Source organism: Fonsecaea nubica, assembly GCF_001646965.1.
Source record: "Fonsecaea nubica strain CBS 269.64 chromosome Unknown Scaff5, whole genome shotgun sequence".
Classification (NCBI taxonomy): Eukaryota; Fungi; Ascomycota; class Eurotiomycetes; order Chaetothyriales; family Herpotrichiellaceae; genus Fonsecaea; species Fonsecaea nubica.
This window is the reverse complement of record NW_019173678.1, coordinates 437,095-451,027: the sequence shown is the minus strand read 5'-3', so window position 1 is coordinate 451,027 and position 13,933 is coordinate 437,095. Positions and strand designations below refer to the sequence as shown.

At 52.3% G+C, this 13,933-nt stretch overlaps 5 protein-coding genes across 5 annotated transcripts; 3 read left to right on the top strand and 2 right to left on the bottom strand.

The window, feature by feature from the left end:
- Nucleotides 1–293: 293 nt before the first annotated feature.
- AYO20_01344 (hypothetical protein) lies at nt 294–1,983 on the bottom strand (the record flags this gene model as incomplete). Its single annotated transcript, XM_022639650.1, has 2 exons — nt 294–516; nt 572–1,983. The coding sequence occupies 2 exons, from the start codon at nt 1,981–1,983 to the stop codon at nt 294–296; spliced, it is 1,635 nt and encodes a 544-aa protein (XP_022504486.1).
- A 1,227-nt stretch (nt 1,984–3,210) lies between these two features.
- Nucleotides 3,211–4,308, top strand: AYO20_01343 (hypothetical protein; the record flags this gene model as incomplete). Its single annotated transcript, XM_022639649.1, has 1 exon — nt 3,211–4,308. The coding sequence occupies one exon, from the start codon at nt 3,211–3,213 to the stop codon at nt 4,306–4,308; it is 1,098 nt and encodes a 365-aa protein (XP_022504485.1).
- Nucleotides 4,309–4,601: 293 nt separating this feature from the next.
- On the top strand, nt 4,602–7,724 carry AYO20_01342 (hypothetical protein; the record flags this gene model as incomplete). Its single annotated transcript, XM_022639648.1, has 3 exons — nt 4,602–6,239; nt 6,300–6,332; nt 6,384–7,724. 3 exons carry the CDS (start codon nt 4,602–4,604, stop codon nt 7,722–7,724), a joined length of 3,012 nt encoding a protein of 1,003 aa, XP_022504484.1.
- Nucleotides 7,725–8,505: 781 nt separating this feature from the next.
- Nucleotides 8,506–9,264, bottom strand: AYO20_01341 (hypothetical protein; the record flags this gene model as incomplete). The annotated part of the gene is made up of 2 exons (XM_022639647.1): nt 8,506–9,087; nt 9,175–9,264. 2 exons carry the CDS (start codon nt 9,262–9,264, stop codon nt 8,506–8,508), a joined length of 672 nt encoding a protein of 223 aa, XP_022504483.1.
- Nucleotides 9,265–11,135: 1,871 nt separating this feature from the next.
- On the top strand, nt 11,136–13,007 carry AYO20_01340 (hypothetical protein; the record flags this gene model as incomplete). Its single annotated transcript, XM_022639646.1, has 2 exons — nt 11,136–12,509; nt 12,579–13,007. The coding sequence occupies 2 exons, from the start codon at nt 11,136–11,138 to the stop codon at nt 13,005–13,007; spliced, it is 1,803 nt and encodes a 600-aa protein (XP_022504482.1).
- Between the last annotated feature and the right edge of the window lie 926 nt (nt 13,008–13,933).

Below are 13,933 nucleotides of genomic sequence, written 5' to 3'. Positions count from 1 at the left end.
TAATTGTACCAGTGAACCGGCCCGCAACGTTCGAGTTCCCAATAACTCTGCCTCTGGCCATTTGTTAACCCCAAAAGCACAATGCTAAAGTTGCGGCACAGGTTGACCAAAGAGAAAGAATCGCAACAGCCTCCATGCCTTCAGAGATGACATGCAAGCAGCCCAATGGCAATCGAATTTCAGGTGCTGAGAACACGGTGCATGTCAAGCCGACAGTCGCATCAACGATTGCGGTCAAAGACCAGATATATCAACGTCTCCAGGACCTCGTGGAGACCAACTGAATGGGTATCTCATATTTGACCCTTGATGTCGACCTGGCCAAAAGCTCTAATCTTTGCCATCTGAAAGATATTCCCCGCCTTCGCAGTTAAAAAGCGGACATCACCATCGCGTTCTTCAAGTAGATTCGAGGAATCGTCTGGGACATGGTCGAGGATGAATTGGCAGGCCTCTTCGTCCGACTCAAATCCGAGTTCCTCAGTGACGAAGCGCAATCGCACGTCCGGTTTGTACCTGCAAACAGTTCAGCGACCAAAGTCATGTTGCTAGGGAAATTGGGGGGACTTACGCTTTGCACAAACACGCCAATGCCGCTAGCCTCTCACGTTCTACGAACATATCCATCAAATATGCCCCCATGTCGGGCACGGTGAGATACAATTTGAAAAATTTGTGGTAATTTCCAAGAGCGAGAGCCGAGCGAACCTCCAGCGCATGCTTGATTGCTGGTTCCTTCTTGTCTGCTGGGGTTAGATCAGAGAGCACGTCATTCATGTCAGTTTGGTTGCACGTGTGGATAAAATAGAGGATACGATATGCCTTGAACTCCACAGGGTGACCACCGAGGTTCTGTTTGTACAGCGCTCGTAGCTGTGTTTGGCACTGGTTATACTCACCCAGGTCACCCTTCTCCAAAGCAATGCGAGCATGATACTCATAGACGCTGGTGGTGAACTCGTTTTTGATATGTTGGACGGTCAAGTCTTGCCGCAGCGATTTGAATTGATCACAAATGTAGACATAGTTGCCCTCAGTGCGCCATTTCTTCTTGAGGAGTTCCAAAGTTTTGCGGAGGACTTCCAGAGGTCGGACATCATCAGGATTGGGGGCTGATGTCAGTCTGAAGTAGTTCTTCTCGAGTTTTTGCGACCGGCCGACAATTGGTCCAGTCACCCTCGGCTCCGGTGAAGCAACCCGCGATGACTCTTGTGTACGTGGTGAACCAGATCCCGCGCGTGTCTCCTCGAATCGCCGCCTGCGAGAATCCAGGCTTGCCTGGGTTTTACTTACGGATTTATTCATGTCGAGTTTAGGCCGCTTTTCAGATGGGTTGAAGGAAACACGGTCAGCCAGAGATCCGGGAGTTCGTCCGTTCGTCCTCCAAGGTGGTTGTGATGTAGAAATTTCACCATCCGCTGAGAATTCCGTGGACTTGCGCTTACGTGGAACATCCGGTTGAGGGTGGTAAGGAGTGGTGGAAGCGGTTTGAACAGGTACATGAGGAACATAAGACGGAGGGGATATGGGGGCAAGAAGAGCACGACTGCGTTCATCCCGAATCATTTGTTGCGGTAGTGGCAGCTCTTTCCAGTTGATAGTATCCAACTTGCCACTCTGAGTTGCATCAGTGATGATTTCCTTGAGTTTTGTTTCAATCTGCTCTTTCGAGACATCCCGTATTTCTGCGGCTTTGGCAAAGGAGCGGTTGACATAGTCACGGACATCTGGAGACCAGACTATCTTTTGTCGTGCTGGCTGTTGCGTTTGGGGCGGTGCAGTGTTTGACACGGTGTTTGTTGGAGGTGAGGGCACATATTGTTGAGGTGGCAATGGAGTGGGAGTATAGGTGGGTGGCGGAGGAAGATGCGACTGGGAGCCAAAGGCATTTCGCGCGGGAACTGGTACGTAAGCATGATTCTGGTGGTTCAGCGACGGGTATGAAGTCTGCCACGGAGGGTGGCCAGCAGGAGATGAATACATGGCAGCGAGTCCAGGAGTACAAGGCTATACGAGGCAAGGTTTAGCAGAAAGTGAAGAAATGTATCTCAGAGAGCGAGGCGGTACAAGAGCAGGCAGAGAATCGCTGATGCCGGCGCTTTGGTGAAAGGAACAGGAGACGGTGAGAGGAAAGGGAGGGAAAGCCCTGAAGTTGTCGTTGAACGTGGTGGTCGCAGGAGGACCGTCCCTTGGCACAGGGACTAACTCGATATGGGTTAGCGAAAACTCCCTCTTCAATATCTATCTTCGTCGTGCTTGATGATCTCTTCATTACACAATGGGAAGATGTTGCAGACGCCAGACTTATAGCGACAGACATCTTCAAAGACGTCTTTACTTTCGAAAATGAACTTCAGTTTGCATAGACTGCCGGATGTTCCTCAAAAAGCCAGATCTGACCGCTGGCTCGCGCCCGACCCTGTCCCCAGATGAGGTCCTTCTATTTGTACAGGACGGGGTTGGGCTGTATGAAGGGTGAGACTGGCTCTGGCACTTCCGAAATATTACAATCTCCAGGCTGACCTTAATTAGAAAATACAAGATCAAGTCTTGCCAGAAAGGTCATGCATATCTGACCTCTCACCGCGCTTGTTATGTCGACGATGCAGATCCACGGGCCAATTCATGGGCTGTTGATCTCAAAGATGTAGAGAAACACGAGTTCCAGGTAATAAGACCCGTTATCCCATACGTAAGAAGTGCTAAGGGGTTGTTTCAAACAAGGCTGGATTCCTCAAATCCTCCCCAAAGGTCACATTGTTTCCAAAGCCGCCGAAACGAAGGTTTGGCACCATAGGCAAAGCCGGGTCGTCACAGTCCCCAAGCTTCCAGAGGGTTGCGTCCTCTTCAACTCCATCAACACGCGCTTCCAGTCCATTTCGTCCCTCCGCAATATCTCCTACCCCGACACCACTCGTCATCGGCACCTGGGTATGCCCGATCTGCTCTTTCTCCAACCCCGTGCCGTCTAACTTTGATCCTACAATCGCGACGGAATCGTTTCCACTACCGCCTTGCCTGGCGTGCGGGATCAAGCCGCCCTTTTCTCTTGTACTCAAAGCAGCTGTTTCAGCGAATGCAAAGCGCCTACCGGCACCCAGACCCGAGTCAATCAATCTCACACCTGATTCCCACACCCAGTCCTATGAAGATGGGGCCTCATCAGAGAACATCACTTGTCCCCGGTGTACATTTCACAATCATCCTGGGATGCGCATCTGCGAACTATGCTCTGCACCCCTCCCGGTACCGGACTCCATCCAGAGAAAGGCACTTGAAGATTCGGTGAGTCGGTCTGAATCACCAGGACCTGAAATCTCGGGACTTTCGTTGGAGGAAGAGCATGACACCCCAAGTGTGAAGTTTTCTTTTCGAAATGGAGGTGATCGTGTATTCTATGAGCGACTTAAAAATGCAATGATACAGAGAAAGTGGCTGCTACAAAATGCGCCACCCATTCCACGCCCTGATCTTGACCGTTCCCCAACACCACTTGGAAATCCTGCCCTTGTGCCGTCATCTGAATCACGAGCTGTGGCCGTTGGCATTGCCGGACTTGAGCAGCGCGGACTCCAGACCCGCAAGATCAACGAAGCGGTGCTGGGCAATGCTTTTGAAGATCTGGAGGCTCTGATGGCATCAGCAAAAGATGTGGTTGCGCTGGCAGAGCGGTTTGCTGTTGAGTCAGGGTCACAAACAGGTGTCCCCGGAGTCTCGTCCGACCCTCTCGTCTCCCAGTCAGCGGCGGCACTCGGCATGTTGGCAACAAGGGATATGATCGGGGACAATTCTTCTGCACTCTACATCTCCGAACTGGCAAGAAATTTGGCCGAATATGCTACGGACGATCAACGGGGAATATTGCGACGTCAAGGCGGCACAATGAGTCTGGTTGACTTATGGGCAACGTTCAACAGAAGTCAGAATGGGGTGGAACTGGTCAGCCCCTCTGATTTCCACAAAGCGGCCGAAGCATGGGAAAAGTTGGGCCTGCCTATCAAGCTACGACGCTTCAAGAGTGGACTCTTGGTGGTGCAACAGCGGAATGCAAGTGACGAGAAAACGGTTGGCCAGATCAAAGGGTGGCTCGCGTCACTAAAAATCTCGACGGCTGCTACATCGGAGGCATGGGACAGGCCGGCGTATGGCGTTGGAGTAACAGCACAACAGGCAGCTGTACAGTTTGGCTGGAGCCTGGGTGTTGCAGCCGAAGAACTCGAGATGGCAGAGGAGAGAGGTGCTCTATGTCGGGAAGAAGGTGTAGAGGGCCTGAAGTTCTGGCTCAACTACCTGATTGAAGATGATTAGATAGACTTGTATCAAGAGGCCATCTGGCCCTCCTTGTGTTCTTCGTACCGAGTACTACCAACCATTCGCGGCGCCCACCCACGAGGCTCTGAGGCCCCACGTGTCGTCGTTGTGGCGTTGAGACTCGGCGCACTTGCCTCTTGTGATATGTTGTCCTCATTCTCCCTGAATTGAGGGATTGAGAGATGCGAGGACGTCGACGCGCAAGAATCACGATTGTACTTTATGCTGATTTATGATGGTATCGGTACTGTCTCACCCAAGTCGCTCTTTTCCTTAATTCCACGCCCAACATGGCCAGAATCGGCCGCGGAGGCTTTCTGGCTGTCGCCGTCGTCTTCCATCTGATCTATCTCTACTCCATCTTCGACATTTACTTTGTTAGCCCGATCGTCCATGGCATGAGATCAATTCCTCTGCAGCAAGATCATGCTCCGTCAAGACGGCTCATTTTGTTTGTTGGGGACGGTTTGCGCGCTGACAAGGCCTTTCAATCCTTTCCAGACCCTTCTCCTCCCGATCCAGACAATTTCGACCCTACACCGCGGCCTCTTGCTCCTTTTCTGCGATCTCGAGTGCTTGAGCACGGTACCTTCGGCGTCTCCCATACAAGGGTCCCTACAGAGTCGCGGCCTGGTCACGTCGCACTCATAGCCGGTCTCTACGAAGACGTTTCTGCGGTGACGACTGGGTGGAAGCTGAACCCTGTTGATTTCGACAGCGTTTTCAATCGAAGTCGGCACACATGGAGTTGGGGCAGTCCGGATATTCTTCCGATGTTTAAGGAAGGGGCAGTACCAGGACGGGTTGATGCCGATCACTATGCTGCAGAATTCGAGGACTACTCGCAAGATGCCACATCACTGGATACTTGGGTGTTCGACAAGGTTAAAGATCTTTTCCAATCTGCCAGCACAAATGCCACCCTTGATGCAATGCTTCGAGAGGACAAACTTGTTTTGTTCTTGCATCTGCTTGGCCTGGATACGACCGGCCACTCTTACCGGCCATACTCCAAAGAATACCTTCACAACATTAAGATTGTCGACCAGGGTGTTGAGGCCATTACGAATTTGATCGAGGAATTCTACGCTGATGGGGAAACCTCGTACGTCTTCACGGCGGACCACGGGATGAGCGACTGGGGGAGTCATGGAGACGGCCATCCCGACAATACAAGAACCCCTTTGATCGTATGGGGTGCCGGCGTGGCCCGTCCCCAGCTTTTCCCAGATCAGAACGCTCCCGGCCATGACAGCCTCTCCTCCGACTGGGGTCTTGACCATGTTCAACGCCACGATGTTGACCAAGCCGATGTTGCTGCGCTCATGGCGTACCTGGCGGGACTGGAGTTTCCAGTCAACTCTGTCGGCAAGCTACCGTTGTCGTATCTTGCTGCATCGACGCAGGAGAAAGCTGGTGCGTCGCTTGTGAACACCAAGCAAGTCCTTGAGATGTACAGAGTCAAGGAGGAACAGAAGAAGGCCACCTCACTTAATTTTCAACCGTTCCCCCCTTTTTCGCAAGCTAACGCCTCTGTGGCTGATCGAATTGCCGCCATCGAATCGGCAATCGACAATAACCAGCACGAGGTAGCCATCCAGTTGTCTTCGGAACTGTTCGATCACGCCCTCCAGGGCCTTCGGTACTTGCAAACCTATGACTGGCTTTTTCTTCGAGCACTTATTACCATTGGATATCTCGGCTGGATTACCTATGCAATCACGACCGTCATTGACCTGCATGTCCTCCATGGTGCGGTACAAGATGAGAGGACGGTTGGCACAACCATGATGTTCTCGTCTCTCCTGGTTGTGTTGTATTCGTTCTTTGTCATTGAAAAGTCGCCTGTAACATATTACGCCTATGCCTTCTTCCCAGTCTTCTTCTGGGAGGAAGTGTTTGCCAGGAGAAAGGCTCTCTTTTCCGGGGTCAGTGTCCTTTTCGGCCATGTTCGCAGCTTTTCTCGATCTCTTTCTCTTCTTATCCAGGTGCTGCTGTATTTGTTCGTTATCGAAGCTCTGGTTTGTGACAGGAATCAACTCTATCATGAATCTGATCGCTGACCCTTACAGGTGCAATCATACTTTCATCGCATTATCTTCACCGTGTGTTACCTTGTTGCAGCGGTCTTTCCGGCCGCATATGGTGTGGATTTCATCAAGACAAACAAATTAATTGTGCTGGCATGGGCAGCGGGCTGCCTGATTCTGAGCACCTTTACACTTCTCCCAGTGGTCAAGGTTGAGAGTTCCAACATGATCACTGCAGGAGGCTCACTTATGTTTGGCGCCGGCGTTCTCTATCTTGCTTTTGAGCACGATATCACCAAGCAGTCGAAATCGCGAGTTCAGGAAGCAGAACCCAATTTGCTATCTCGAGTTCTCATGGGTCTTCAGATCGGTATTATTGGGCTGACAATCATCGTCACACGCTCAAGTGTCGCCTCACTTCAGGCAAAGAAAGGGCTGCCTCTTGGAAACCAAGTCATCGGTTGGCTCGTTCTGATTGCCTCTGTTATCCTCCCCTTCGTGCACCGGATAGCACCCAACAAACACTACCTTCATCGTCTCGTCATTATCTTCCTAACATTCGCGCCGTCGTTTGTTCTTCTTACCATATCGTATGAGGGCCTCTTCTACTTTGCCTTCTGCGCCACGCTACTCACGTGGGTACGTCTCGAGCACGCCATCCAGCTCCATGGGCCACCACAACCACGAGACGCTTCCTTGGACTCCATGCCCTCCGCAAACGGCATCACCATAACCTCCAAATCCCAGAAATCCGAGAACCTCCATCCCGATCAGACCTTCCGCACACTTGCACTCACGGACCTCCGTCGTGCCCTTTTCTTCCTCTTCTTTCTCCAATCCGCCTTCTTCTCCACCGGTAACATCGCGTCGGTTTCCAGCTTCAGTCTGGATGCCGTATACCGCCTCATCCCGATCTTTGACCCCTTTTCGCAGGGTGCTCTCCTACTCTTCAAGTTGATGGTCCCCTTTGCCATCATCTCGGCGGCACTGGGAATTCTCAATCGCAGACTCGGGCTACAGAGTTCGGCGCTGTTTATGACGGTGATGAGCATTAGCGATGTCATGACCCTCAACTTTTTCTGGATGGTCAAGGACGAGGGGAGCTGGCTAGACATCGGCACCACGATTAGTCACTTTGTGATTGGCAGCCTGCTTTGTGTGTTTGTGGCGGGCTTGGAGGGAGTGAGCCAAGCCTTGATTCAAGGAGTCGAGGTCGATAGCTACGAGGACAGAACCAAGCAGATGGGCGGAGTCCAGGTGGTGCAAGGGAGCACCGTGGCAAGAGGTGCGAATGGGGATTTGCACGCAAATGGGACGGTGAATGGAGTCGTCAAAGTGACAGAAGGGCGAGAAGGTGTGGACGAGAGGCTGGTGATTGATTAGCCACGGACACAACTGAGGACACAGTTTCATCATTGCGAAGGTCTGGGTGATATCACTCCATATCGAATGTGCGTTGTTCCGTAGATTGGATTGACAATCATGAACCTGTGTGTATAGATATATGATCAATAGGACAAACACGGTGGGTGGTCCTAGGATGTCACATGTTTCTCGAGGGTTTCAGCTTCATCACTCCGTCTGTGCCTAAGGAGTGCTAGACCGTTTCCCGATTTCTTGATTAACTCGTTTTAATTTGTGTTCTGGACTGGTTTTTGTGGGCATATTACGTTCAAGAAGAGACAGACATTTCGAGCGTGGAATCGTCCAATAGATTTTTTAGTTCCAGGTGTGATCTATGGACGGGAATCATCTGATATGTGATATCCGATGCGTTTCTACAGGAGGTTGAGGGACGGGGGACGCCGGTGTCAACGCTGGTCCTCCCCCCTTTTGGGGCTTGCCGTTTTGTCGCCTGATAAGATGGGATGGGATGGGATGAGACTTGATGAGATACACCCACCCTAGTGGTCATCTCTATTCAGAGGGGAGGGTTTGTGGTGTCCCCAACTTCTCCGATGCTATGTGTTCGATATTGGTGGCTGATTCTCTCTTCCAATCAACTCCAAACTGTTTGATGACTCTGCCCCGTGCTGTCCTGTCCTGTCCTGTGTATGGACAGCGACAACAATATTTCATGCGTGACCGAAACCCATCCCATGCTGGTGGAAAGCCCCCCCGCCCCCATTGACAAAAAATCATAGCATGTCTTTGCTTTTCATTTTTACTCGCGAGGATTCCCGGCGCCCCTGTCTGGCACTCCCGTCGTGCCCTTGGCCTTGGAGTATCCCGCGTGTTCTCCGGCCTTGCCACCCTCCGCGGCGACGAACTCTGCGGACACGGGTTCCTTTGCCTCGGCGCCTGTCATACTCACGTTGTGTCCTGATACGGGTCCGCGAGGTTGATCGCCTTCCTGCTGGAGGCGGCGGAACTCGCTGTTCACGTCGCTGGGGTCGCGGAGACCCGAGCCGCCCGTTGCCCCGGCGCCCTCGGGGCCCGAAGTCGCTTTGCTGGCCGTATGGTGTCCTTCGTGCCGCAGCTCCGTCGACGTCTGGCCTTGGCCCGGATGGCCGAGACCTTGGTGCACGTCAGCGGACGTGGCGCCGGGCAAGGTGCTCAGGGGGTCGGTGCGCACGCCTTCCTTGCCGTGGGAGCGGTCGACGTTGTCGTTGAAGGCTTGTCCGGGCACTTCGCCCGTCGGGTTGGGTTGGAATGTTGCGTTTGCGGGAGCCGTGCCTGGTGGTAGGGTTTTGGCTGAGAATTCGGGGGCGTGGTCCGCCGGCGAGACCTTTTGACCTACTTGGTGCTGGAAACCGCGAAAATAACAATGTCAGTGTCTGGAAAGGGTTGTCGTGGAGTGGTTCAGGTCCCAGGTATGTCAAGAGATACCTACACCATGCTTCTCCATGGGTTCATCGCGGGGCTTGTGAGGCATGAATTCGCCCTGGGCGTTGGTCATAGAGTCTGCGTTTCTTGCTGCCATTGTGTGTGGTTCTTCAACAAAAAGAGAGACTTCTTCAAATTCGAGGGTGTCAATTGGTTTTGTTCGAGAGTGATAAGAACAATCAAGGTCACAGAGAGGAATCGAGGCGGATTGAAAAAGGTCGTGTGTCTTCTCATGTGCCTGAATCTTTGACGTCATGCTGCGACATTGTGATCTCATACTTTTTCCCTCTTGGTGTTTTCATGTGGCAATTGCCAAAGGGGCCTGGGAGGGGCATGGAAAGTGCTCGGAGGTTCCTGGAGGTTCAGTGGGAGCATGGTCGTGGTGTGGTGGAATGATCATCTTGACTCGGTGTCCATTCTTAGAAAAGTGTAGATGCCGTAGATCTCCCCCAAAACACATGCCTACCTTGATGAATACAGTCATTGAGCCACCCTTTGTTAACCAGGGCTTCTTCCTTACTTCGCATAAGTCCCCGAGAATTCAGGTGCCGAAGCGCAGCACCATACGCGGTCGTCGTTGTTGGAGACATGAGTGACATCTCATGATGGACGATTGTTCCGCTCGTCTCTGTGGTCACCACCAAGCCTTGGCCAAGCCTTTCAAATGACACGTCACACAGCCGAAGTCACCAGCCACGCACTCGTATACACGAGTCTCATGTTCTGATATAGCGATATACAGGGGCCTCAGAGCCTCGTGACACTTGACTCTTGACTTCTTTTTAACGAAGGAGCGCACAGGACCACCATTCACCACCCGCTATCCTTCCAGAAGCCGTGCCAAGCATCTTCGCTTAGACGAGGCCATCAAGCCAGGATAATGGAGCGGCCGCATTCATCGTGCCCGATATCGACTCGTTCGAAAGAGATCGGCAGGATGCGTGCTATCAGGCGCGCATCGGTGCTGACGCTCAAGTTCTGTTAGATTGGGACAGCGCCCCGTGGAGTATGGAATGGGAAGAAATTGACGTGAAGGATGCGGAGTTGTTGGACGTGGAGGGGTAATTTGGTCACAGTCCAGCTGAAATGAAACAGTTGGACAATGATGCCACCAAACTTTACACTGGAACCGTTGTCCTGGAGAGCGCCATATGGAAACTGTGCCTTATACCAGCCAAAAAAATGCATTCTTTTGGCAATCAGATGCCTCCACAAATCCACCTCTCCATCATCAAACTTCCTAATCAGGTGCGTGATCCGTGTCTTCACCGGATTGGGACAAGATGCTCCACAGGAGCAGGTGTGATTGGCTCCAGGTGAACGAGGCTTTGCGGTACTCCGTACTCGAACCCCTAATTTAGGGACAGCTCACGATGGCTCCTTCGTCGGATCGGTCGTATCAGAGAAGCCATGGGACCTCCCTACGAGAATAAGAGGGTAGGAGTGGGACAACGCCATCGTACGCTTTTATAGAGCTGTGATGAACGTCCTACTTGAGAAGCTGGCACGGAAGAGTGCTTCTGTACCAAAACGAGGGGTCTTCGGAGGAAGATGCGCCATGGAAGGCTTGTTTATTGCGCACGCACCGACTTGCGCCAATTACCCACTTTTGTCGTCCTTGGCCGTTGAAATGCGAAGATCTGTGGTAAGTCATCCGCAGCCTGGTTACCCGATTAGGCGTATAGGCGTCGATCCAGATCCACCCGTTAAGCTCAACCACCAGAGGCACAGAAATGCAATTTCGGTTCATCGGGAATTGTGTCACCTCTCCCCCTTGCGAATGCTAGTCAATGTCAGCGCCGTTACAGCGCTTGTGGATTGTCCGGAAGCAAAGTTGTAGATGTCTGTCTACTGTATAAGACTCTGTACGGCTGCACAGAAATGGGATTCTTGAGAGTTTGTGGTAGCGCCTATTTATCACTTCGCCAGGGACTATTGCCCGCGAGCTGAGAGACTTGGTGTCTCGCCATGAATCCCCAGTCACTCGTTTCACTCCTGCTCGCGCTGGCCGCGCTGCAACCATGCGAAGTTGCTTCTCTTGCGGTGCCCCGGCCACCAACCTTGAAGAGCCGTTCACTCCTTCCTCCTTTCTCGTTGCCGCAAGATGACCTGCTCGACCTGACGAGGGCAGTAGATATCACGGCAAAGCAGCTTGGCTACTTGTATGGCCCTCCGGTCGCAGGAGGGCCTTTCTTTCCCAGCGGCGCTTTGGGTCTGGCAAAGGTCGCCGCCGACCAAGTCGAGATCCAGCTCGATGAGGCACCGATCCTCGCGGCGGTTGCTGTCGATACCACCGACAGTACGGTGTCAGCCCCTCAGTACAACGGCCTGCAGACCTTGGACGATTACACCCTGTTATATGACGGCCACTGGAAGGCAACTCTTCCATCTGGTCCAGTGCCAGGAATGTTGACCAACTACACCCAAGACCTTTTGTTTTCAATGGAACGTCTCTCACTGAGCCCCTATCAGGTAAAAAGGCTCAATCCCTCCTCAGACACGTTGCAGTTCAGTGTCGACGATGACGTTGCGACGGACCTTACAGGCATGACACTGCAACAACTGTTCCAAGCTGGACGGCTCTTCTATGCCGACTATCGAGACCAGAAAGATCTCACTCCGACCGATCGCTTTGCCGCCGCATGCGATGCTTTCTTCTACATTGACCAGACCTCTGGGGATTTCTTACCGCTCGCTATTCGTACCAACGTGGGATCGAATTTAATCTACACTCCCAAAGACGACCCAGCCGACTGGCTACTAGCAAAGATTATGTATAATGTCAATGACTTTTGGTTTGCGCAGTGGAACCATCTGGCGAGCACCCACGAGGTTGTCCAGATCACATATCTGGCTGCCATCCGAACGCTGAGCGACAACCATCCAGTTCTTGCTCTGCTAAACCGAATCATGTACGAGGTGTACGCGATCCAACCACTGGCCGAGACTCTTCTGTTTCTTCCTGGTGCAGCTGTCGACCAGGTCTTCGCCTATACGGGTTCCTCGGCCCAAGACTACACCACCAACTTATACAAGAACGGCGGCAGTGGTCGCTTTCAAGCCAACTATTTCAAGACCGACCTCGAGACCCGCGGACTGATCAATTCCAACTTTGGTCCCGCGTTGAAAAACTTCCCTTTCTACGAAGATGCTTCGACTATATATAATGCGATCCACGCCTTCATGACATCCTTTGTGAACTCGTACTACGCCAAAGACTCAGATATCACGGCCGACAATGAACTTCAGGCGTGGGTGAAAGAGTCCCAAGGCCCTGCGGAGGCGATTGACTTTCCCTCAATTACGACCCGAAGCGCCCTGATTGACGCTTTGACACACATGGTGAGCACAGGACACCCAGCGCACTTACAGTAGATCTGCAAGTGTATGCTAACTAAATATTCTTCTCAGGCTCATCTTGTTTCTACCTCCCACCACACGATCAACACCAACGAGTTGCTCTCGGCCAGTTCTACGCTGCCCTTCCACCCTCCTTCTCTCTACCAGCCACCCCCCTCTGCCAAAGGGTTTACAAATGTGGTGGATTTCCTCCCGCCTCTTGACAAGGTTGAAGCGCAGTTCAGTGTGGCAGCCATCTTTGTACGCCCCTTTTTCGTGGGCACGAACCGCACCCTGATGCACATGTTTGAAGATCCGGTTATGCTCAGCCGCATGAATAGCGCTACCCAAGCGGCGGCAACAACCTTCTTCAACAGCATGCAGTCATTCAGTGGACAGGTTTCTGCACGTACATTTGACGGCAATGGCTTGTCCCAAGGGATGCCGTTTGTGTGGCAGGCTTTGGATCCGAATGTGGCGCCATTTTCTATCACTTCTTAGGATGGTTCATTTGAGCGTTCCTCTGCTTTTTGTATACCATTCATGTATGTACTTTCGACACTGATGTGATAGGGGCACCTTTTCTCTCTTCTATCTCCCCTACAGCAGATAATTATCATTGGATGCCAAAGTGCTCAAATTCCTTCCTATTCCTGGAGCGACGATGGGAAACCCCCTTGTCAGCTTTCCGGAACCCGGGTGTGTCACAGAAATGCACCCTTTCAGCTGCGAAGGAAGAAGTCCCGAAACTTTGTCGCCATTTCTTCGGATGGAGCAACAAAAAAGGAGATCTACGGAACCAACCTCTGCTCAAACTCACCGGCGCAGAAACTTCCTTCACCAACTTCTTTTTAAGGCCCAGCCATCAAGCACTGCAGCTCAAACACACGTAAGCTTCGTCCTTTGCCAGACTCGGTGAAAGGCTCGAAGTGTCGTGATGAACTAGCCCTCTCTTCACCATCTGTTCGTGCCTCGTAGGTCTACCGAGTACTGGGGCTCGAGTCAGGAAACCCAAGGGCCCCAGTTGAGTCGACAACTCCTGATATTGGGGGCCGTTGGGTGGGTTTATTGGAATAATGACATTGCTTTCCCAACTCGGTGGTCAGCCTGAACAAATCCCGCCGGATTCTACCCATATCCAGGTTGCCAGGTGCCCCAAAAACGTTTTCTGGTGTGGATTTGCCAAAGGTCGAGTTCGAGAAAAAGCCCGTTGGTTTCAGAATTGGATCCTAGAGGAACAAGACTCTGTCAGACGGGGTTCTCTTTGGTCCCTCTGGTCCCTCTGGTCCCTCTGGACTCCATATCGCATGCCAACTTCTGGGTTCAGTTAGGCACGGCAACTAGTCGGTGGTGACCTTTTCCTCCCCCGCACCAGCATATCCCTGCTTGGGCCCTGCTGGGCCCTGGGCTGGATGATGCAGATCAAC